This window comes from Carica papaya, chromosome 4, assembly GCF_054855325.1.
Source record: "Carica papaya isolate Zhongbai chromosome 4, ASM5485532v1, whole genome shotgun sequence".
Taxonomy (NCBI): domain Eukaryota; kingdom Viridiplantae; phylum Streptophyta; class Magnoliopsida; order Brassicales; family Caricaceae; genus Carica; species Carica papaya.
The window spans coordinates 22,231,510-22,257,292 of NC_142312.1; the positions used below are offsets into that span (position 1 = coordinate 22,231,510).

Consider the following 25,783-nt stretch of genomic DNA (forward strand, 5'->3'; position numbering starts at 1 on the left):
TTAAAAGTAAAGAGTAGCTATAGACAAAATTTAAAAGTAAAAAAGTTATTTCAACCAAAAAAATACAGGGACTTAATTTGGATATTTTCGAATAGTAAATGCGTGTCTTAAGTATATAACCATTTACATATTATATAAAGAGTTATATTTGTAAAAGCTAAGGCACGTGGTTGTTACACACAAATAATGAGCATATGAAGAGAGGGTTTATAATCAATTCGGTAATATTATACGCAATTTATACATTGGCTATTTTAGTTATCACTGATTAAAGATTTGACATCTTTTATGAAAATAAAGACTGTACAATATTTTTTAGTAATTAAGGTAGAATCAATATCCACATATGTAAAATATATTTCTTACATTTTCAATTACTTAGGTATAAGTAATTATATATATATTGTTCTAAATTCCCACTAAGTTTATAAGAATGCATTTGTAACATTCGGACTCGAAATTTTAATTTGAGATAATCAAATTATATTAATAAATAATTTAAAATTTTTATTTTTTAATTTTTAATTAAATTTTTGAAGAAATATATGTTTTGAGTGTATTTAAAAATAATTTTCAAAAGTCATGGATAAACTGAAACTAAGAAAGAACTTATTTGAAAAAAAATTTAAAAAATTGGGGTAAAAATAAAAAAAAATAGAAAAGTGGCAACGTGGACCACCACATCAGCAGTGCACTCGATCACCGTGCGCCACGTGGCAAATACGCGAACATAAATCCACGCGGGAAGCCACACGGATGATTCGCGTGCCAATGGATCTGACGGCCTAGATCTACTCCCGTACGCACAGACGGTCCAGATCCATTTCTTCTTCATGTGCGATCGGAACAGCCCTGATTGCATCCGATCGTGTGGTCTATATTCATTTTCCAAATAAGCCAGATCTAAGGGCTGAAAATATCTAGTACGGCTACCATTCATTAATTCACATGACCAATCAATTTTTCATTTGCACATTAATTACCAATTTCACAAATCAACCGTAAATCACGCAAGACAAGTAATATATATATATCCAGGAAGCATAATTGAATCATTTAACCATTCTAATATATCATCATGTATTTAATGTTGTAAATTCAATAATCAGTTAAATAGAACAAATAAAGAACTAACCGGTTCCGTCTCTATTAGTAACTTGTAATTTTTTTCAAAATTTTTTATATTACACAAAATACCATATTATCGATTATTAAGCTTCAATTCTATAAAAGAGAACAAAGTGATGGATTCTTACCCGAATCGGTATCCGAAACACTGAACTTTCTACTGTACTAACTGGCGGTCCCCAGGTTTCTTGAAGTTTTATGTGGAGATTAAAACATGCTTCACATATCAAAAAACATCCAAAAAAATCCAAAATTAGTGTTAAAAATCTTTTTCGGCCAATTTTGAAATTCCAACACGACGACACTGCCATGCTCTGGCGATGGCACCGCCGCCGTAGGCGATAGTTTGCCTCGGCCTGACCGTTTTTGGCTAGTTTTGGTTAGTTTCAAACAGTTTTATACCTATCCCTGCAAGAAAACACGTTAGAGACCTCGGTTGGCTGAAAAAAGTCAAAAAACAAAAACCTACATGCGGTGGAATTTTCTGGTGCGGTGGCTCTGCTAGCTTACCTTCGCGATTGAATATTTTTCTTTGGTCAACCTGTAAAAACTAGAAAGGTGAACATAATAGTGGAAAAATCGCACGAAACGGAAAACGTGAAGGAGCTCATCCGAGGTGGTTGCGAGTTTTGCCTGCAGCAGCACCACAAGACTTTTGTAGCGCCCGGAAAATAAAAGAAGAAAAAAAAAAGGGGGGGGGGGCCACGTCAGCAGACCCAGTCAGCAGTCCCGGCCAACCGGGACCTGTCACGTGGCAAGACCACGTCGATCCGGGACGGGCCACATTGGCGATCCGCGTATGCGCGATCGGACGACCCAGATCGAACGTGCGATCGGACGACCCAGATGCAATCACACGGACGGCCGAGATTCAATCAAAAACGGACGGCCCAGATTAAATCAAAATGGACGGCTGAGATCAAAAGGCAAAAGAGTATAAATAAGACCCCCACACCAAACCACAAACCCTAGCCGCCTGCCCTCGCCGGAGAAGACGAACCAGAAGCCGGCCGCCGCCACCCGCCGCCGCACCGGAGGGATTTCCGACCGCCGATCGAGGTAAATTTCATACCCCCGATTCATTTTTCCACGCTGATTTCCCCTGTGGCCAAATCGGAGCCAAAATCCTGGCCAAACGGCCAAAAAACACGGCCGAAGCCCAGCGGCACCGCCGCGCCCCTCCTCGATTTTTGCCTCCGATGAGGCCCTTCCCGGCCTCCGTTTAATACAATTTTTATATCACCGTGATCACCATTCTTTTCTATACAGGTTGATCGGAGCCGAATCACCAAAACACGAACTTCACCGGAGAGCCGCCGCACCCGAGAGCACCGCCGCCGGTAAGCTTTGGTTTTCCATAATTTTTTGGCCCCTCGAGGGCCCTAGAGTTGTTTAGTCGCAAGTATCGATGCAAGTGTGGCCGAATTCAGCCGAAAATGGCCAAACCAAGGCGAATCGCCGCCGCAAGCGGCGGCGCCGTCGTCGGAGTACGGCGGAGCCGCCGTGCCAAAAATGCGATATTGGCCGAAAGGGGCCCTGGGCCTAATTTGGGATTTTTTGGAACACGTGCAGGTACCAGTAGTGCGTTTCAGTTCCCCGGGAAAAATTGGAAAAATTAAGGACAGCCTGTAGGCGCACTGTGAAGCCGTGTTCGGACCCCGAAACGTGTAAGGACCCCTCACCCTATCTCCTATCACGGTATTAAAGTTCAATAAATGATAAAACGGTATTCCATGAATCAACGAATGTGTGAAATTGCTTAAGGTCGCTAATGGAGCCCGAATCTAGTATATTTGTCGGTTAACTGTTATTTGGCCTGTTTTACAGTTTTAAATGCAGTATGAGGTTTGATGTTTTCATTTTATAGTTTTGTGTGCATATTGTACTGTTTTATTGATTATGGATTGAATGACTGGGATATCGATGCTGTGTGTTGTCTGTTTGGCATAAATTACTGTTTTACTTGTTTGTATGTGGATTGATGATGCTGACTGAGGGAAAAGAGAATGATAGATTATGTAAATGGGTAATTGTATAATGTGGTCAGTCTGACTAGATATCCTAGGAGATGGTGGACGGACCGGGTCCATAGGGAACCCTACCTGGATTGTGGTCTCCCATACCGGACGGGGTATGGAGATCTTATGTGTTTTGGCGCCCATACCGGACGGGGTATGGGGACGGCCCGTTTCACCCTCATACCGGACGGGGTAATGGGGTTTATAGTTTTGGCGCCTATACCGGACGGGGTATGGGGACGACCCTGGAATATGATTTCAAGTGTTAAGGGTTAACGGGTAGCGGGACCCCTATGGATCCCCATGGATAATAGTGGGCTGGTAAAATAGGAAAATATATTGTGTAACGATTGAATTACGAAAAGCTTGATAAGTATTACGTTATACAGTTTATATATGATTTCATGATGATAATGATGTTATTGCTTTCGTATATTGTCTTATGAATTTCACCGAGGTAAGTGAATGGTAAAGGTTTTATTATTGATAAAAGGTTTTGTTGTAAATTATGCTCCATTGATCTTTTTGTGTTTTCTACCCACCTTTACCTCCGTGACGGTGAGATATCGTGATGTCTTTACTGGGCTAGTGTAGCTCATTCCTTATTTAATCATTTCAGATCAGGAAGACATTATTCCTGAGCCAGTTCCGCAGGAGGACGACGAAGGGGACGTCTAAAGACTCCATAGTCATATTTGTAGCTTTTACTTTCAAGTTTCTCCTTTAGGTAGTTTGATCTTTTATATTGTAAGCACGTTTTTGGTTTTAGTGTAAGGGATGTTAATCGAATTTTTGACTTCGCTTCTACATTTGATATTTTTAATATACATTCCATTTTAAATTTCCGGGGCTGTTACAACTTTACTCGCAGTTTTCGACTCATTCGTCATTCTTTTTATTCCAATTTGACCATAGGGGTGCTCAGAATCAAATTTCAAGCGGATAGAATAATTTTTACCTTTTTTTAGCAGTTAGAGGTGGCTTTGGAGCGATGGGGGGCGACGATGGGCTCCCTTCTCTGGCGACTGGCTCCATTCTCTGGCGACTGATTCTTCTTCTCCAGTAGGAGGCTGGCGGCTAGGGTTTGAGTTCAGTGTGATGTGAAATATTTATACCTGTCTCGCGTTAATCTGAGCCGTTCGTCGCGTTTGATCTCAACCGTCTGATTGCATTTCAAGAACGAATTTGGGCTATTTATCGCATTTAATCGCGACTATCCGATTACGTTTAAAGAGAGAACAAATATGGACCGTTCATCGCGTTTGATCGTAACCGTCCGATCACGGGGCACGCGGATTGCTACCGTGGCTTCCCGCGTAACACCGAGTTAGCAAACCTTACCACGTGATGTGCTCTGGTTTGTGGGGACTGCTGACTAGGCGGTCTTACGTGGAAAATTTTCTTTTAATTGTGTTTTGACCCCCAGTTTCTGATTTTTCTTTTAAAAACACAATTCGAACCCAAAATTTCACCCATTTTTTCCAAAATTATTTTCAATTTCATCATCAACCTATTTTTTTTTATTTCGCATTAAATTAAAATTTATAAATCTTAAAAATAGGTTTTTTTATATATATATTTATGTTGAAATTAATCCCGGGCCAATTTTCGGGCCCAGGTATTACAACTCCCCCACCTAAAAGAAATTTGATCCATCAAATTTGTCTCTCTCTCACTTAATCAAATAGTTGGGGATATTGGGCTCTGAAGTCTTATTCTAGTTGTCATTTGGTCTCTATCTGTCTGTGATTATATCATATGACCTTAACGAAGGGAATTTTTCGATTGCGAAGTACTATACTCTTTTAGTCTACAATGCCCACTGGTACCTCCTCATAGGACAGATCCTCTTGAAGTGAAAAAGGCTCGTATACCAAGATATGAGAGGGGTCCGAGTTATACTTGCATAGTATGGACACATGAAACACATTATGCACTCTGGATAGTTCTAGAGGTAGTGCTAGTCTGCAGGTGGCGGTACCAATTCTGTCTAAGATCTCAAATGACTTAATAAACTAGGGATTTAGTTTCTCCCTCTTGCCAAACCTATCGATTCTCTCGAAAAAAGTGACCTTAAGGAACATTTGATCACCTTTATCAAAATTCAAATCTCTCATCCGGGTGTCCGCATAGCTCTTCTGCCTGCTTTGAGTCGTCTGGATGTTCTTCATAATCTTAACTATTTTAGTTGTAATCTCATCTACAAGATCTGAGCCGAACAATTTTCTATCATCCACCTCTTTCCAATAGATCAGCGATTTGTATGAGCGACCATATAACACTTTGTAGGGAGCCATGCTGATACTTGCTTGATAGTTATTATTGTCAGCGAACTCTATTAGAGATAAATGATCATTCCAATGGTCCCTGAAGTTAAGAACACAAACTCGGAGCATATCCTCCAGTGTGCGGATCGTCCTTTCTAATTGTCCATTGTTCTAAGGGTGAAGTACAATATTAAGAGATAGTTTTGTTCTCATGACTTACTGAAAATTAGATTAGAACCGAGAATTGAACATGGGGTCCTTGTCAGATACTACTATCACTAACACTCTATGTAACTTGACTATCTCCTAGATATACATTCTTTTTAACTTGTCTAATGAGTCGATCATCTTGATGCCTAAGAAGTGAGAAGACTTGGTGAGCCGGTCAACAATTACCAAAATAATATCATATCCCGAGCGTGCCCTAGGCAATCTTGTCGCGAAATCCATTGTGATGTGTTCCTACTTTTACTCCAAAATCGGTAATGGCTAAAGTAGCTCGTCTGAGCGTTGATGCTCTGCCTTGACTTGCTAACACACCAAACACTTAGAAACAAAGTCGGCTAACTCTTTCTTCATCCTGTTCCACCAAAATTGGGATCACATACTTTGATACATCTTAGTGTTTCCGGGATGCATGAAAAATTTTGAGCTTTGAGCTTTTGTCATAATGTCCCTTTTCAGCTCACTATTATATAGAACACACATCATGTCCTGAAATCTGAGCAACCCATCAGCAGAGACTCAAAATTCTGAATTTACCCCATGTTCTGCATCTTTCCTGAGGGATGCTAGGGTATAATCGGTGGATTGAGCTTCTTTTATTATCTGGATCAACTCAGGTTGAACAATGAGGTGGGCCAAACATGTAATTCTCTTTAGGTCCTGAAGTCATATCTGTTGTGCGACCTCTATTACTCTGCATTCTGAAACCATTAAGTGAGGTACTATATATGCACTTTTTCTGCTGAGTACGTTGGCTACCACATTGCCCTTTATTGGGTGATACATAATGTCGCAATCGTAGTTCTTGAGTAATTCTATCCATCGTCTCTGACGTATGTTGAGATCCTTTTGAGTATATATGTGTTTCAAGCTCTTATGGTCAGTCTAAATCTGAAAAGTCTCCCCATTCAAGTAATGGCACAGAGTCTTTAAGGCGTAGATAATCGCAGTAAGTTCTAAGTCGTGGGTGGGATAGTTTTTCTCATGACTCGTTAACTACCTAGACCCATAGGTTATGACATTTCCATACTGCATCAGAACACAACCCAGCCCCAGGTAGAAGGCACCACTATAAACTATGTATCCACTTATTCCACTCGTCAAGGCCAACACAAGTGCAGTGGTCAACCACTTATTTAGTTCTGAAAAGCTCCTTTCATAGTTTTCATTCAACTCAAACATGACGTTCTTCCATGTGAGCCAGGTCAAAGGAGCAGTTAGACTAGAAAATCATTCTACAAACCTGCAGTAATAACCTGTCATTCCTAAAAAGTTACGAATCTTCTTGACCGATGTCAATTTCTCCCAACCAAGCATTGTCTCAACTTTTTTGGGGTTCACTCACCAGAAAGCTACGAATCTCCTTGATTGATGCAATTTCTCCCAACCAAGCAATGCCCTAACTTTTTCGGGGTTCACTCACGCTCTATCCCTTGATATGATGTGCTCTAAGAAGGTAGTCTGCTCGAGTCAGAACTCACACTTACTCAACTTTGCATGCAACTTTTTCTTTCTCTAAAAACCTGCAAAACCTGAGTCAGATGGTGAGTGTGTTCCTCTCTATTTTTTGAATAGAATAGGATATCATCGATAAAAATAATAATAAATTGATTCCGACATTTTTTAAAAATCATGTTCATCAAATCCATAAAAATGGATAGTATGTTGGTTAGTCCAAATGACATGACCAGGTACTCAAAGTATCCGTACCTGGATCGAAAAGCTGTTTTAGGAATGTGTTTTGCCTTGATCTTTATCTAATGGTAATCTGAACGCAGATCTATCTTGGAGAAGACCTACGCACCCTCCAACTGATTAAAAATATCATCGATCCTGGGGAACGGGTACTTATTCTTAATCGTGATCCTGTTCAGTCTCCTGTAGTCAATACATAACCTTAATGTCCCATTCCCCTTCCTTACAAATGTGACTCCAGCACCCCAAAGGGACACACTATGTTGGATGAACCCACTATCTTGCAATTCATAGATATGTTTCCTCAGCTCTTCTATCTCAACACGACTCATGCAGTAAAAGAAAACTAAGATAGGCTGCGTGTTAGGCTGAAAGTCTATGGTGAACTCAATTTCCTTATCCATTCGTAGTCTAGAAAGTTCATTAAGAAACACATTCGGGAAGTCTCGGACTACTGGGATATCTTGAATACAAATTTTTTTCTTAAGTTTTTCTAGTATAAAGAAAACAACCGAGTTAAAGCACTATGTAATAAAGAAATTGCTATGATAGAATAATATTCTAAACTTTTATTTGGATGTAAATGACTCTTTGTTAGGAGGCTTAAATATAATTTTTCTCGTAGAAACAATCAACGGTGGCGTGATACACCACTAACCAGTCCATTCTTATAAATACATCAGGGTCCCCCGTGTCAATCTCTATCAGGTCCATCATGGTGAAACTGAGTCCCGTGGAAGAGGAGCCAGATATTGTTGGGGGGGGGGACCGGATGGCCCTATAACAGTGCTGGATGATACGGTGGGGCTTCAAATTGTATTGTGAAGGTGTCAGATGATACAACGAAGGAGCATGGTTGCATCGAGGCGATGTTAAATCCTCTCGTTGTAGGGGTAGCTCATATTGTGGAAATGGTGGAGGGTCAAACAGTTCCCTCCTCTCTTCCTTGGCCTACTAGGCAGAGATAAGTCTCTCTAAAATCTCGAGAAGCCAATCAAAATCCTCTCGAAGCGACCCGTCTCGGGCTGCCCTATTCAACAAGGGACCTCGTCTCCTCGTGTCTTTATACTTATTTTTCAAAAAGAAGGGTTGGACGATAATTCGTATTTGATATTTTTAAGTCTTTGTATAAGGAACAGTTCTGAAGAATGCAACTCTAATACCAACTGTAAAGACCAAGAATTTAAAAGAAATTAAGGTTATAAATTAAGTGCGGGAGTAAAATAATAGAGTTTAGGATTTATATTCATTACATAATAATTTAGAATGTCCAATAGGACTATGAGAATATTCTTTCTAAAAGAACAAACGAAAATCAAATAAATAAACAAAATGTAATATACTGAGCATTCTATGATGACCTTCACTAGCTTTTGAAGGGAGTTCAGATGGTGAACTATTCATACCCTCTTGTTGATTGGGATCTGAGTCTTGATCCTTTTGATCTGAAATATTTAATGAAAATATGAGCTACACTATACAAGTAAGAATATCATACAATTCACCGATACAGAAACTGAAGTTTGGTAAAAATGATATAAATAACCAATTGAGTTCTTGATTTAAGTAAATTCTTTTATCATAAAAAAATTTATTTATTGCATATATTTACCGTTGCAAGATTTTCAAAATCGACCTATAGAGACAATAACTCCAATAATATTCCAATCTCATTTTCGAGTGAGCAATAACAACCACTTTCCTTTTTTATTTATCTACTGATATCTCTATTATGCGTGAACCAATATTTAACATTTTCAACTAACCGGCCGTCCCCATACTCCGTCCGGTATGAGCGTCAAAAATACTATCCCTCAATACCTCGTTTGGTATGAGGGTGAATCGGGTCGTCTCCATACCCCGTTCGGTATGAGCACCAAAAATACCATTTCTCGATACCCCATCCGGTATGAGACAACATTCATGTTAGGGTTCCCTATGTACCCAGTCCATCCACCATCTTTCAATATATCCAGTAAAGCTACCATTCATTAATTCACGTGACCAATAAATTTTTTGTTTGCATATTAATTACCAATTTCACAAATCAACCGTAAATCACATAAGACAAATAATATATATATATCCAAAAAATACAACTGAATTATTCAACCATTCCAGTATATCATCATGTATTTAAAGCTATAAATTCAATAATCAGTTAAATAGGACAAATAGAGAACTAACCGGTTCCGGCTCCATAAGTAATATATAATTTTTCTCAAAATTTTTTAAATTACACAAAATACCATATTATCGATTATTAAGCTTCAATTCTATAACAGAGAATAAGTGAGAGATTCTTACCCGAATCGGTGTCCAAAACACCGAACTTTCTACTGCGCCTACTGACGATCTTCGAGTTTTCTGAATTTTTATGTAGAGATTAAAATACGCTTCACGTACCTAAAAATATCCCAAAAAATCTAAAATCAGTGTTAAAAATATTTTCTGGCCAGTTTCGAAATTCTGGCACGGCGGCACTGCGTGCTCCAGCGACAACAGTTTACCTCGACCTGACTATTTTTGGCTAGCTTTAGCTGGTTTCGGTCAGTTTTATACCCATCCCTGCGAGAAAATACGTTAGGGGGACTCGGTTGGCTAAAAAAAGTCAAAAAAATAGAAACCTACCGGCGGCAAAATTTTCTAGTGAACACAATGGTAGAAAAATCGCACGAAACAGGAAACAGAAAGAGACTCATCGGAGGCGGTTGCGAGTTTTACTCGCGGCGGCACCGCCGGGCTTTACCCGCGATTTTCAGCTCATCCGCCGTTTCTTTTGCTCCGATTTGGCCATGAGGGTGCTTGGAATCAAATTCCGAGAGGATAGGAGAATTAGTTTGTTTTGCGATTTTTACAAATTTTTAATTTTCCATATCGGTTATAAAGTATTGATATATTTAATGAATTAATGTAGTTTTTTTTTCCTTATTTAATCATTTCAGATCAAGATGACTAAAATTCGGATTCTGAACACCAAAAAAGTTAGTGATTAAAGATTGTCTTCCGTTTTCTACTGGTTGCATTGCGGAGATCGGCCCTATAGATTTCTATTTTTATTTTTCTTTCTGTTATTTTAATTTCCTTCAAGGGACATTCCCGTATCCCTTTTGAGCATCATGAGTAAACTGTATAAGGAATATAAATACTAAATTTTTAATTGTTTATGTTAATAGTTTATTAATTCAATACTATCATTCAATTAAATTTTGAGCTGTTATAGCATTTTAATTATATAAGTACTATCACAAACTTTTTAAAAATTGATCACCCAACTAGCCTAATCTCATATGCCATAGAATTTGAAGAAGAAGGTTCAAGAACTACTTTCTTCTAAGATTTATAAATACGTTGAAAGTTGAGGATAACGTTTTACTTCTCTTTCTCCAAAGGCTATATAATCAATAAGAAAGTTTATATATTTGAGTGATGAAAGGTGGTCATAAAAACAAATATTATTTTATATATTTTCATTTTATAGGCTAATTAGAATATTTCCCAGACCCAATTAATATTCAAGAAATATTAGGTACTTGTCATATTTATTTAATTTAGATGTACAAGTAAGGAAATTACTGTATAGTACCAATAGGCAACTCAGGAAAAAAAAAAAAAAAAATTTCAGGATGTCAGCAGTAAATTTCTACCAAAAAAATAATAATTAACTATTTAGTCTACTTAGTTTATTTGTTAGTTACCTATAATAATTATATGAAATTATTAATGATTATTTAACTGAATAATTAATATTTCCATTCATCTCTAGGATAATTTGAATTTGAGTTAAATTGTGTTTTTATTTACATTCTTATTAGAAAATTGATTATTATTATTTTTTATTGATGTTTGAGTATCATTTAATTATTTAAATATATAAATTTTTATTAAAAAATAATAATTCTTTAAAATTAGTTATATATCTCATAAATTTAACTTTATTCAAGAAAAAATGTTTCAACTATTAGAAACTACTGATTACCTTATTCAAAGGAACAAACCTCCTTTTAAGGCCAAAATCTTGTGGTAGCTTGAAAATTTAGCAATAAATTAGAAATAGAGCAGAAAGTAAAATAATGGAATATTGTTATAAACCAATGGTTAATAATGGTTTGCTCACATACATATACAGAAGATGGTAACTTTTTATTGAAACATAAAGATGTTAAGTTGGATGGATGAAATGGAGTGGATATATGGATACATTAATACAAAATCAAGATGGAGGTCAACTAATTAGGGTTAGTAGAAAATGGAGGAAGGAGCCTTGTTTGGTAGCAATAAAAGGCAGGCGCGGTTGGAAGCAAATAGCATAAGCTTCCCCCAAAAAGCCCTGATGATCCTAGAAAAAACCTTCAAGGCTTGCATGATAGAAAATGAATAGAGGTGTTATACATACATTTATTATATATGTATATGGGTGATTGAATATAATTAAGTAAAATTGAGATCTTTTGTAATTGCAGGAATGCAGCTTGAACTCCTAGCAATCCCTCCTTTGTTAATGGGTTTAGGGCTAATAGATTTAGCTCTTTTTCTAAGCATTTCTCTCATGGCTTCAGCTTGGAACAAAGCAGGATAAGCCCTACCAAACTTGTTGAAACGTGCACAGGCACTCATGTGACACTTCAATCCCTCTTCCTTTTTCCCTCCATTCTTCTCTATCTCCTCCTTTGCTGCCTCCGCACATAACCCGCATATCCACTTCCCCATGAACACCTCACGGACCCCTTCGATGTACTCAGCAGTGCACTCCTCGCTCATGCCACAACACTCGCATTTTGCATTCTCAACCTCTGATATTGGAGGCATTGTGCTATTCTCTAACTCTTCTCGTCTAATCTCAAATAACACGTCGGATTTGCTCCTCTCAATATTCGGAGGTCTTTTGAAACTTCGGCTGATTGCCTCTCCATGTGGCGCCATGTCTTGTATCTCTTATGATCTGATATGGGTTGCAAGATATGTTAGTTAATTCTTGTTCGAGGAAATGATGGTATGAATGGTGAGAATAATGTTATTTATACTAGTTTTTGAATCTGGTTAGTGTACTCACATGATGCTAATTAAACGGTTCATGAAGCTAGGTGGCTTTAGTTAGTAAAGTATTTAATGGAACTTTCAAGAAAGGGTTTGGATAAAGGTATTCAAGTTGAGGGGTTCACGTGAGGGACTATTGTAACCATATGAATCTAAAGCTTTTCATGTATATATATATATATATACATGAAAGATGACAACCACAACATGCATAAACCGCAGGTTTCAAATACACAAAAATCGTTATCATATTTATAGAAAAATAATTTTATATATTTATAACCATTGTTATGATTTTTGTCAAATTAATTTGATTTTTATTTATTTGTATATATTATAGAAAATAATTAATTAATCAATTATTTATAAGTCACTTGTTTTTATTTTTTTGAAATTAAAAATCTTGATTAAGAATTACTTAATTAATTGTTTATAGTAATTTAATAATATGATAACTTAAATGTTAACTATTAATATTGCATGTCTTTTTCTCAGAGGCTGGTTGTGGGTACGTACCAACTTCTACTTAACTAGAAAATAAAACATAGTTGTTAGTTGTGATTCAAATTGCAAAATATTATTATTATTATTTTTTTAAAAAAAAAAATTTGAAATTTGCTTGCCAAATGGAAATTTACACAATTAATTGATAATAAAGTGAACCAAAAAGAAATACTATAAAAAATTAAGATATTTAAAAAATTTTATGCTAATATTATAAACAATAAAAAATATTTATTTTTTTATAGTAAATTATAATATAAATATTATATCATAATTAAATACATAAGCTGTTTATCGTGTAATTAGAAATTTCTAAAAAATCTAAGTAAAATATTGTATCAGAATCTTGCAAAATAAAAATTTCAATTTATAAAATTAGGGTTCACTTATGAAATCCGTAAACCAAACAAATTGAATTGTAATATTTAACTTTTTAACAAAACTTTTATAATGAAAAACTATATATATGAGGCTATAATTTGCGGATTCACATGCAAGAAAATCAAGCATGGAAGTGAGGTAGTTGAAATGTTAAAAAAGAAAAGGTACTTTGCTTATAAAGGAGTGATGATGAATAATTGTAATGTTTCATAGCAATGGGCTTGGGAACTCTCACATGAGCATTCATGTGACTTGACAAATACCAGGTTCAAAGATTGTTTTGCCATTTCATTAAAGAAGGCTTAATGAATGAATGAATGATAAGCTTTCTGTGCACTTTTATTTATATCATCAAATCATCTTTGTCATGCAAACTAAAACACAAACTATATATTAATAGTTAGTTAATAATTAATTAATATTAATAAATAAAAATAAAAAATAATTTAAATTCAACCCAACCCAACTAAAATATTTTCTATTTACAATTTTTAATTTTGTTTTTAACTTATAATAATTCCTTAAATTTATTACACATTATTTTATTTTATTATAGGGTAAGTAAATGATACATTGATTATATTTATAAGGCGAGAGACTCAAATAACCCCCGTGGAAACACACATGTAGACTTAAGAAAAAAATATCTAGAAATTGATGAGGAAAGCAATGCACAAGTTTGACATTGCTATAAAACATAGAGTTTTAAATTGTAAAAAATGATTTAATATGGTTATAGTGTACAACAAATCAACAGATCGTATGATAAATTAAATATAATAAAATTTTCATAATATTTGATTCTTTTAATTAATAGAAGAACATCATGATAAAAAATTCATTATTTACTTATCCCCAAAAAAGACCTAAGGAGTTATATTCTTTCCCTTCAAAATGTCACATGCCTTAAACGTGTAACTCGAAACAAAATTAAAACTTAGGAGATTACATAATAATAAAATATTAAAAATTTATAAACTATATCATAACATAAAAGTTTGGGGCATTAAACTCTTATTAATGTTCAGGTTAGCTAAGTTGGTATTCTCGATTTCACTTTGTCCGCCCGCCCTATACGAGTGGTTTTTTTTTTTTTTGCCTCAAAGATGAAACACTCTCTTATTACTAGATATTTACATTCCACAGCTTCCACCAATGGCTTAACCATATTTGTTTTGACACAAAAAGATTTAACCAATGAGCTATTACACACTTTTTCCAAAGGTGACTAACTCTAGGCAAACCTCTTAATTGTCTCTACGCTCCTACCTCATTGTCGGACGGTTATTTAGAGGCCTTAGTTGGTAAATTGAAATATTTTTTTTTGTTTTTTTTATTTTGGTTTTTTATTTATTTTATGTTTTAGGTTCTTAATCTTTTAAAATATAAAATTCATAATTTCTATAAATTTCTTAATTTGATATATTTTTTATTACTTTATTATGTCAATATTAATTAGAGGTTAAAACATGTACGATAAATTATTTATAATTTAGTTTGATGATATAACATAATAATAAATTATTTTGTAGACAAGTATATACTAATATTGTATCATATTTTTATCAATAACTTAACAACAATCCGAGCCAAGCAATAAAATTTGTAAAACAAAAGTAGGATACTATTTTACACAATAATTGCTCCTCAATTGTGGTGTCTCATCATTCATATCTACTGTGACATGCCTTGACAAATTTGATTAACTTTAAAAGAGTTGTTAGTAATATTCACATTTGTAAATTGCATGACATGACTTGATTATCTAATAATCTTATTTAAGTTGTTAAAAATTTAAATATTAATAATAATTTTTTTTTCTTTTGCATTTATCGCTTAATAGTTATGAAATAAATTTTGTTTTTACCAGAGATGACAAGAATGGTAAACCTAAAAAATAGAGCTTCACAAGATAAAAATTTGATTTTAAAACGTAAAAAACTAAAATAATAACATTTTATCGGATTTGAGGACTAAATGAATTATCAAAATGAATTAATAGAGTTGTTGGACCTAGAGGATTGATTTTGGTGATTTTATTAATAATGATTGATGAGCTATATAAAGTTTGAATGAAGTAGGAGATTAAGTTATGGTCTTCTGGTGTTCTAGAGATAAACAATGATTACAAGAAGTTTAATATTGTTAAAGAATTAATAGGTTATGTTATTGGAGATTAAATATTAATTTTATTAGAAACATCCACGAAAGATCTTAAAAATAGTCTTTTACTAAATGTAATGAGTTTGAGTTAATAAGTTCTGTTTTAATTTTTTTGGTCAAGATACGAACTAGATTAAGAATAGATTAAAATTTACGAATTTTTAAATTTTTTTTTAAAAGATTAAACTTCTACTGAATATTATAAAATGAATAAATTTAAGTCAACGAGCTCTATTTTAATATCTTTATTCTAAATTAAGACTAGTCGGAGAATAGACTAAAATTTAAAAACTTCTAAAATTGAAACAAAAAACTAAAATAAATAATATGTCAGTACAATTTAAAATGAATCATTTAGTATAGTCAAATCAAGTCTAGCTTTTATCTTCTCACCAAAAAATGAAAGTTCTTATGTTTAATTTTATCTTTATATTATCAATCGTTCACAGATATAATTTTTTGATTTGGTTAATCATAATTTTTATAGTTATTATAAATTGAGTCGAACTAAAACCTATAATTCATTCAAATGCCGAATTAAAGCTGAACTATATATTTTTGTAGATAGCTAATAATTAACTAAATCAAACTATAAATTGAAAATTATAGGTAAAAAATGTTTTCTTTTAATTTTATTATATTATATAAAAATAATTTATTATACCATTGGGAACAAACGTTGGGCTGGGCCACAAAAATGCTGCTGGAAATTGGGCTGGAGAGCCTTCTTTTTTACTACTCTCAGATTTTTAGTATGAACTGGGAACTAAAAGGACGGAATTAAACTATATTCGGGTCAATTTAATTCGACCCGATTGGTCCGACCCAGAATTTGAACAGCCTATTTCTTCTTTCGAATGAACAACCAACATAAATTTAACGTCTCTCTGACTGTTCTCTCTCTCTCTCTCTCTCTCTCTCTCTCTCTCTCGCTTGCTCACAGGATCAATCAATGGAAGCGCTGTTAATAAATTGCGTGGAGAAAAGCTTGAATCAATTCACACTCAACAACGCCATTTTCTTATGCGAACGTCTCCGTGCTGAATTTCCCTCTGAGGTATTTGTGTGCATTACTGGCGTGTGCATGTATTCCTCTGTCTCTGGCTACAGCTTTTCGCTGTATAATTTGAATGGTTAATAGTTGTTTTTTCTTCTCTCTCTCATGTAGGTTTTCTTCGCTGAATTATTCATTTGAATTCTACAATTAAAACTCATTGTAGGCTTTCATGCAATATTGGATTTTAGTTCCTTTTATTAACAATTCTATGTAGACAGGGATAGAATACGGGTTTTTGTACGTATATTTATTATTGTATATCTATAGTTCCGGTCATATCCATTCATATTGTTATCTGCCTTTTTTAAAAAATTATTTCCAGAATCTGGTGGTGATTTGAGGTTTTCAGATTTGTATGATTGTCCATAGCTAATTGAGATTTAATGACAAGATTATGTAACATTTCCACGCTAACCTGTTAGGGTAGTTACTCTTCATGGTTGGAATCTTTATCAAAGGGATGAAAATGAAATGGCATTTGGCTACAGGCTGATTTATAATTGGTGTAAAATTCAGGGGAGAAAAGAAAATGTAGCTTACTGTTTTGGTTTGATGAGTTATTAAAAACGGAGTATTTAGCGAGCTATCTTTCTTAATATGGTGAGTGGGTCCGGCTGGTTACATCTCTAATAAGCAGTGGACTACTAGTTTATAAATTTTGTTGATATAAATTTGGATAGATATTTTTTTATTACATAGTCAGATCATTTAATGAATAATTCAACTCTATTATTTCCATCAGATTATTTTTGTAATATTAAAAATATACGCTGATAGGTAACAATAGTGATATTCTTTTGTTGGTAGCTTGTATGATTGCAAATATGATCATTGCTTTCTAATTGCAACCTATATCGGTGCTTTATAAAATTTAATAGAGAGACGATTTATTGGTATGTGAAGTCAGATATTAGTTATTTGTCTTGTTTGTTCTGGAATCAGTGGGAACGGGATCATTTTTTTAAAGAGTAAAAGTAGTAACCACCAAATGTGCTCATTTGCTTCAATTGGACGGACATCAAATATCTAGTCCGTTTTATGTCTGTTAGCGGATCTGAGTTCCCTCGAAGAATAGCATAATGTATGAGAATATCCACTGCTCTTAGACTTGGCCTGTGTTGTCCAGTAACAAGTGTTTTAACTGATATTTCCAAACCTTATTTAGCTTCATATGACATTTTCTTCATTCTTTCATTTAACCCTTTGGTTTCCTTTTGCCTCCTGCGACTAATACATAATTCTTTTTCAGTCAGCTCATACATTTTTGATTCATTCTTATAACTTCTATTCATGTAGGTGAACTTACAATTATTGGCTAGGTGTTATTTGACTAACAATCAAGCTTATAGTGCATATCATGTTTTAAGAGGTACTTGCTTCATCTCTCTCTGATTAGGCTCAATTATCTCTAGTTTTATATAGTTTTAGATGATCATTGTCTTTGTCTTCAGCATTTTCTGTCATTCTCATCAAGATTTTTAGATTGAAGCTAATTACATTCTGTTCCATTTATTGAAGGCTCAAAAATGGCTCAATCTCGCTACTTGTTTGCATTATCATGCTTTAAGATGAATCTTCTCAGTGAAGCCGAAGCTGTGCTCTTGCCCACTGAGGCTTGTGAAGAAGTATGTGATTACTTTATGTGCTATTCCAGTTACACTTGGTGCTTTTTGCAACTCTTTTTCCCTAGACTTTGCATGCCATATTCCTTTTGAAGTATCAGTCTGCCTCTGCCATAATGATGAAGAGTATTGTTTGGTTAATCTTTTCATTATACATTGAGTTTGATAAATCTTTAAATACTTTTTTTAATGAGATTGTATTCACTCTTATCGTTTCTTGCATGCAGGTCCCAAATGGTGCTGCAGGCCACTATCTTCTTGGACTTATATACAGGTAACATAAAAAGAAACTAGTGGATCCTATTCCTATTGATGCCGACTAAGTGTGCAAATTCAGATAAAAATTAATTGTTAAAGGAATCCGACTTTTGATATGAGAAGATAATCATGAAAAGATTAAGAAGAAAATGTCACTGACAGAAAGTGAAAATTATTTGTTTTAAAAATAAACTTCATCCTCAAACTCCTTTTTGTGGATAAAAAGGTTTATGCATTGGATTGGCTGCGGCATGCCTAAATTTGGGTAATCTACCATAAGCTTCCTTCGGAAGTTTGTGATCTTAATAATTTAAATATATGCTTAATTTGACCTTGGTTATTACTCTTTCTTGAGCCTGATTTGTTACTTCAAACAAAAATATATATTAAGCTTAATCTTGCTTTCTATGAATAGCATTAATTAGAACTATATTTATACCTATATTTGTGTTTTTAGCATTTTTGAATAGATGGTTGATAGTCTCCATCTCTCTCTCTCTCTCTCTCTCTCTTTCTCGCACGCGCGCGAGTGCGCATGCACATATCCCCTCTCATTGTTCAGTTGCAATTCCACTTGTACTTAATTTATCATTTTTATCCAGCATATTTAGGTTCCTTTTGATGCACAGAAATATTCTCTGTTTTCCGTTTCTTTTATATATATATATATATATGTTTACATTTCTTAACAATTTTGGAACTTGCACGTAAAAACAATATTTGGACAAATAAAATATGGCGTGAATTTGAAGATAATGAAAATTTGCCTTTAGAATTATCTAAAAAGCTACTTGTTTACGTTTAGGTAAACTAGATACATGTATAAATACATATCTAGAGATACAAGCCCAAGCGCACACTCAAATGCCCACGTAGGCACGTATACTCTTTTCTATTTATACACATTATATTCTGATATTGCATGCATGTATAGTATATCTTATGCATATAACCATATACATGTACATGTATAGCTAATATATACCTATGTATATATGTAATTTATATATAAAATACATGTATACTTATTTGAAATAAAAATAAGACAATATTTTCATGTACCAAATGCAGTCTTGGCTTCTCACGTGACTGCTACTATTTTAATTACATCCTTGCAGGTGCAATGACAGGAGGGAGAAGGCAGTTGAATATTTCAGGAAGGCATTGTCAATTGATCCATTATTTTGGGCAGCATACGAGGAACTTTGTATCTTAGGTCAGTAAAAACTACGTACATCCTCCCATTTTTTTAGTATAAAATACAAGGAAGTTCTTACTTTGATGTTATAAATTGCGATTACCATGATTTTCTTAGATTGTTTGTTGTACGAAGGAATTGCTATTTTTAGGTTCTTCTATAGAATTTAATAAACAAAGTAGCTCATGGCTTTTTTCTTTTCTGGTATTTAACCAAAAGCATTAGTAGTAGTAGCTAATTTTCCTCACCAAAATTCCATATTTAATCCTTAGAGTTCTTTGTTGGTGTCTGGTCTATGCTGCAAATGTGTACCCTGGATATTCTTCTTGTTCTTTTGCCTTTTTCTTGTTTTTTTCCTGTTTAATTTAATGCAACCCATGTCTTCTACCATTAATTAGATAGTTGAAAAGCTAATAACGTTTAGCATATTGGCAGATATCATATTAGTTATTTTTCTGGAATGAACTGTTGTACATTTGCTAGTATAGAGTGTTGTTAGTGAAGATGTTTGGATTAGCTGTTTTATCAGGTAATCATAGTTTTACTGGAATTTTCAGACAAGGTTATCGAAGTAGTTTATTCAGTTTAGTATTCTCTTCTTCTTTGTTTATCTAGCCTTAAATATGTATGTGACAGGTGCTGCTGAAGAAGCCAATATAATGTTTGGTGAAGAAGCAACTTGCCGTCTGCAAGAACTTTACCTAGTTCATGAATCAAGTCATTTGCAGACAGCTAGTGATGATCAGTTTTTGGATTTAGATGGTACTTTTCAGTTGGAAGGTATGAACTTAACGCGTATGAAACATGTGCAAGGGCATGACCTAAAAGACGCACATCAAAGTCATCATGAAGAAGCTGTTTTAGATGAATCTGTTACACCAGTTATAAGTGACTGTCCGTCAAATGTGCCATTTTGCCATACTCCATCCCCGGTACCTCCAGATGTAAGCAATATATTGGATTAGATTGTAGTATTATACATTTTTCCCAATCCCTGAAATATTATTCCTATTTCTTTCTGATTTGTGCAATCATTTGAATGTGCTAGCATTTTTTCGCACTTTAAGTTTTCTTTATTTCAAACCAAGTTCTATTTATTGTTATTATTTTCTTATTGAAGAATGAATATATTATTAAGAGAGAGATAAACAAAAAATGAGGATAAGATATAAAAAAGATATTATTAAAAGAGAAAGAGAGTCCAAAGGAGGATAAAATATCCTCCTACCAAATGAAAGAGAACAAGATAGAAAATAAAAAATGGGACAAATGGCAATACAAACTAGCCACCTCATTCCTTTGCACAATCCAAAGTTATTTATATTACTTGTAGTGTTACACTTGAAAAAATAACCTAACAGTTATCCTTTTCAAATCAGATAATTTTCAGAAGTAAAGATTTCTTTTCCAACAATTTTATAGGCTTCAAATTCAGGGCAATTTTCGTATGAGTCTAAGCTAAGTTTCTTTTCCTAGAAATTATCCAAACCTACATGTTTTAGTTAATCAAAAGTCATCTATACATGAAAATAAATAATCTGAACTATGCATATCTAAGCATGAAAATAAGTGACAATCTTGAATTTTCATTGCCTATGTTATGCATAAAGAAAATGAGGAACATGCATTTACCACAGTTATGGGTCCTGGTATTGTGCCTCCAACTAAGTCTACCAGAGGAGAAAGAAGAATTAAAAGCTTGCTTTACTAATGCTAAATGTTTAAGTATAATTTAAGTAATAACTGTTTAAATTATTTTGATTTATATGTCCCTTCTGTGATGTGGTACCTAGGCTGTAGTTTATTGAATGACACTACCACAAATATTATGACACCTGTTAATATCATCTAACAAGTTATGACAAGTTAAAGACTTGTTGTGTGTTTGAGTTTGTCTAGGTGCTTGTACTGGATAGAACAGTTTGTAGTCTTAAGGAATATGTTACCTGCAATCATAAATATATTTCTAAATAAAGAAGAATAATTATGCAAATAATTAATTCAAAAGTGTTTTTAGTATTTTCTCTTAAAGAGATTGTTGGGTCTTCTGCCGGATTGTGGATGTTGTGGTTGGAGCATAATACCAGAATTTTTAAGGACCGCTTTATGCCGCCTCAGTTTTGTGGTAGATATTGACTTTTTGGGCTTCTTTTTGGCAGTGGCTCATAATCCTTCAGAGATGTTTTGTTATCCATTTTTCAAAGGAATTGGGAGGGCATCTTGTTGTGATTTTCTTTTTTCTTTTTGTTTCCTTCACCTCTGCTTTTGTGGATATTTTCTGAGGATGCTTTATCTTCCTCTTCGTACCTCTTTTTTCTCTGCCATCTAATGATATTTCTTTTCATATAAAAAGTAGAGTCTGATTCTCTCTTAATGAGCCCGTAACCCGTGATCAAACTAGGAAATAGGAGAAGGTCTGCCAACTATTCTTTTATTATTTCTGATTTTAGTGTTAATACACCCGTAGCAAGATCACAGAGCAGGGATCTTACCTATCACCATTCACTTGTAAAATTGTAGCAATTATCATCATGTAGTTACAATTAAGATAATATACTTTCTCAAATAGAACCTTCCTTTAATGTTAATGTCGTTAACTTTAAATGACTAAGGACTTCTGGCACAAAATCTAATTTTATATCATTGAATTACATTTTTGCCCTTTACTAAACAGTTTCTAGCATGTGTCTGATGGATCAGATGGAGTTAGCTGGGATTAGATAGGGTTAGTGAAAGGAATGTACAGGGTTGAATAAAGGTTGGACAACTTTGAATTCTCTTGAATGGGGGTTGGATAGTAGAAATTGTGCGAAAACTTACATTTTTGTCCTTCATAATTTAGCATTAACAACATTTAATCTTAAAATGCAGTTCGATTTGAGAATTGGCATATTATGTGGAGTAATTGTTTCAGTTAGAACAATAGAGTTATAATTGCTACAGGACGGAAAATGTGGGTTTTCCAAGTAAATAAGATGTCATTTTCTAAATCATATCAGTTGGAAAGTCAAGGAGGTGACGAACAACATGATTTATATATACAGTTATGATTATAGTGTTTAGCTATAAATTCTTTGTAGTTATTTTAGAAGCTTCATAAGCAATGTTATCAATTTAAAGTTTTGTCTACCTCCTAGTGCTACAGTCATGAAGATGGACTAGTAACAGTTATTTTTCCCTTAAAGCTCAGGTTAATCAACTTTACTAGCATCAGAGAGATGAATCTGTCAGTAATTTTTCTGTGGTCTATGTTTCTCATAGTTCTTTCAATCGCTTAAACAGTTTGAGGTTCAATTAATTTTTTCAAGCAGAAACATGCCGTATTTTGCATTTTAGTTTTTTAGATATTATTTGGTAGTATAATTTCCTTTTCAGTTCTTTACAATTAATTACTTTATTAATAATAAATTTTTCAATAGAAATAGTTTAAACAAGAATTATCTAGCACATAAACTAAGCAGGTATTTATATTGTTCTCGTCAGTTTGTGTGTTCATGTGGGTAGGGAAAAGGATATGCCACAACTTTTTCCGTTCTCATGCACTGTTGAAATGCAAGTAATTCGTTTTTGAGAAGAAAAATATGCATTAATTGCATCTCTCTTCAAATAAGTGCAATTTACTCCCATGTTTGCATAGTGTTGTTGGCTAAATTTATCATTATTGGGAAAAGAATCTCCATGATTTTGCCATTGTTATCATTTCCTGATGGAGAGTGATACTTCTATATTCCACAGCTGTCAGGTATTGCTCCTCTGCCTTCCTGTAGAAATGTGCAACTCAAATCAAACATTCAAAGAGGTGAAGGCTCAGCAAAGTCTATAATTGATGTTTCTCAAAGAAAATTTATTGAAGATAAATCAATGAAGGTTGTGTATGCATTTTTAAATAGACAGATACTACCTTCTCATATTTTCTGTTTCTTGTTTCTTTAAGTTTAAATGATTTAAGTTGTGTATCAATCGTGATGTAGATTCTTACCGCCTTCTTTTGTGCTCCCTTTCTTGTTTCATTTAGTATGTTAACATTTGTTAAGTGCTTATATTCTTAGCAATGCTCAATAATTTTAAGGGAAGATAGGTGGTCCTAAGTGGTAACTTATAGTTCATAGTAGATAACTGTTGATAAGGATTGTATGTTAAGTATAGTATTAGGCTATAATTAGAGTTCTAATAGTAAAAATATATCATATAATTAAAATTTTCTTAGATATATATAAAGTAATTTTTCTTATAATAAGAAAAATTACTTTATATATATCTAAGAAAATTTTAATTATATGATATAAAGTAATTTTTCTTATAATAAGAAAAATTACTTTATATATATCTCTTAAATGTGAACACAAAGTATATAAGAAATAAAATTAGAAATTTATTTTCTTCAAAATCTTCATGGTATCAGAGTTAAAGTAAAACTATTTTAAAATTTTGTAAAAACCTTAAAATAAGCAAAATAGACCAAATTGGTACTCAACTACCAAAAGAAACCAAACCCAGCATCACCCAGATGGAGTCGCCGCTCAACCCCAGCAAGAACAGCCACAGTTTCCGCGTGCGTCAGCCACATGCGCTGCCGCAGCAGAGGCGCGTGAGCCACACGCGCCACCGGCTTCAACCCATTCGGCCCGAAAAATGGAGGAATACTGCCAGAAAATCCCGATTGAGACAAATTTGGTTCCTTTCCGCACAAATCCGGCTTGACCGCGATTATCAGACCTTTTTTCATGTGGTTGTGTGCATTTGAAAGATCTGTCGTTCTGCGCCCTCCGTCGCTCCTATCCAGCCGATCCGCGTCTGGAGACGAGTCGACTGATCCTTCTGCACACCATGTTGCTTCGGTCGCGCGCTGAGTCGTGCTGCATTGACCGGACGGAGCCCCTCTGTGCCAGTCCACTTTTCCGCACACGGGGTGTCTGGTGTGGCTGCTGGGATGTGTGTGCTTTGTTCATGCTAGAAATGTGGATAAGTTAGAATCTAAGGCTCTTAAATATGTATTTGTTGAATATTCTTCTACTCAAAAAAGTTACAAATGTTATCATCCACCGTTTAGAAAATATTTTATAATTATGGATGCTACATTTAGGGAAACTGAGTCTTACTTCAACTCAAACCCAACACCTTTTCGGAGGGAGAGTGGGAAGGAAGAAGTGATATCTAATTGGGTAACCATTGAGAGTCATATTCAGGAGAAAAGTTCTATTGTAGAAGGTCTTAATCAAGAAGATAATGTTGGACGTCTGAATAAATCAGACTTGAAAAGGTATTCAAGTAGAGATAAGTCAGAAAAACTATTATGCAGTCTATCTCAAATCAAGAATCTTCTCTACTTACAGAAGATACTAATAAGTTATTTTTCTCTTATGATTTATCAGATAAACCTATTGGTATTAGAAAGGGAATGAGAACTTGTATTAAGCATCATATATCTAACTTTATTTCCTATGACTCTCTATCTCCGTCCTATAGAGATTTTGTTTTTTCTGTTTCCTTTGTATTTATTCCACAAGATTGGAAAAAGACTATAAGAGATCCCAAGTAGAAGGAAGTCATAATTGAAGAAATAAGAGCATTGACAAAAAATGAAACATGAAAACTTGTTTCACCTCCGTAGAAAAAGAAGATAGTTGGTTGCAAATGAGTGTTCACCGTAAAACATAAAGTAGACGGATCAATTGAAAAGTACAAAGTTAGATTGGTGGCTAAAGGATTTACTCAAACTTATGGAATTGACTATCAGGAAACCTTTACACTTGTTGCGAAAATGAATACAATTAGAATACTTTTGTCTTGCGTAGCTAATCTTGATTGAGATTTACAACACTCTGATGTAAAAAATGCATTCTTCCATGGAAACTTAGAGGAAGAGGTATACATGAAAATTTCAATTGGGTTTGAAGATAAGAGGACGCAAAGAAAAGTTCGCAAATTAAAAAGGGTCTTATACAGATTAAAGCAGTCTCCAAGAGTATGGTTTGAACAGTTTTGAAGAGTTATGATATCTTTTGCATATCAATAAAGCAATGCTGATCATACCCTGTTTATCAAATATCGTGAGGGTAAGGTCACTCTTTTCATTATTTATGTAGATGATATTGTGGTGAATAAAGATGATATAGAAGAGATGACTCGGTTGAAAGAACTACTTGTTTAAGAGTTTCAAATAAAGAATTTAACAAAATTACAATACTTCTTGAGAATTGAAGTTGTCAAGTCCAATAAAAAGATTTTCA

General features: G+C 34.0%; 2 protein-coding genes across 8 annotated transcripts in view; one reads left to right on the forward strand and one right to left on the reverse strand.

The window, feature by feature from the left end:
- Positions 1 to 11,399: 11,399 nt before the first annotated feature.
- LOC148266456 (uncharacterized) lies at positions 11,400 to 12,449 on the reverse strand. Its single transcript, XM_088218155.1, has one exon. It carries the CDS (start codon positions 12,254 to 12,256, stop codon positions 11,765 to 11,767), a length of 492 nt encoding a protein of 163 aa, XP_088074281.1. The 5' UTR covers positions 12,257 to 12,449; the 3' UTR covers positions 11,400 to 11,764.
- A 3,852-nt stretch (positions 12,450 to 16,301) lies between these two features.
- The window catches only part of CDC27A (Tetratricopeptide repeat (TPR)-like superfamily protein), a 62,189-nt gene continuing 52,707 nt past the window's right edge, over positions 16,302 to 25,783 (forward strand). For all 7 annotated transcript variants that reach the window (XM_022036230.2, XM_022036231.2, XM_022036232.2 and 4 more), the window contains exons 1-7: positions 16,302 to 16,475; positions 17,772 to 17,844; positions 17,994 to 18,100; positions 18,325 to 18,371; positions 19,474 to 19,571; positions 20,190 to 20,497; positions 23,289 to 23,420. In XM_022036230.2, coding sequence (XP_021891922.1) covers positions 16,371 to 16,475; positions 17,772 to 17,844; positions 17,994 to 18,100; positions 18,325 to 18,371; positions 19,474 to 19,571; positions 20,190 to 20,497; positions 23,289 to 23,420 — 870 coding nt within the window. In that variant the 5' untranslated portion in view covers positions 16,302 to 16,370. The remainder of the gene's footprint in view (positions 16,476 to 17,771; positions 17,845 to 17,993; positions 18,101 to 18,324; positions 18,372 to 19,473; positions 19,572 to 20,189; positions 20,498 to 23,288; positions 23,421 to 25,783) is intronic.

Coding starts and splice junctions, on each gene's coding strand:
- LOC148266456 (XM_088218155.1), bottom strand. CDS start 12,256: ATGGCGCCACATGGAGAGGCAATCAGCCGAAGTTTCAAAAGACCTCCG.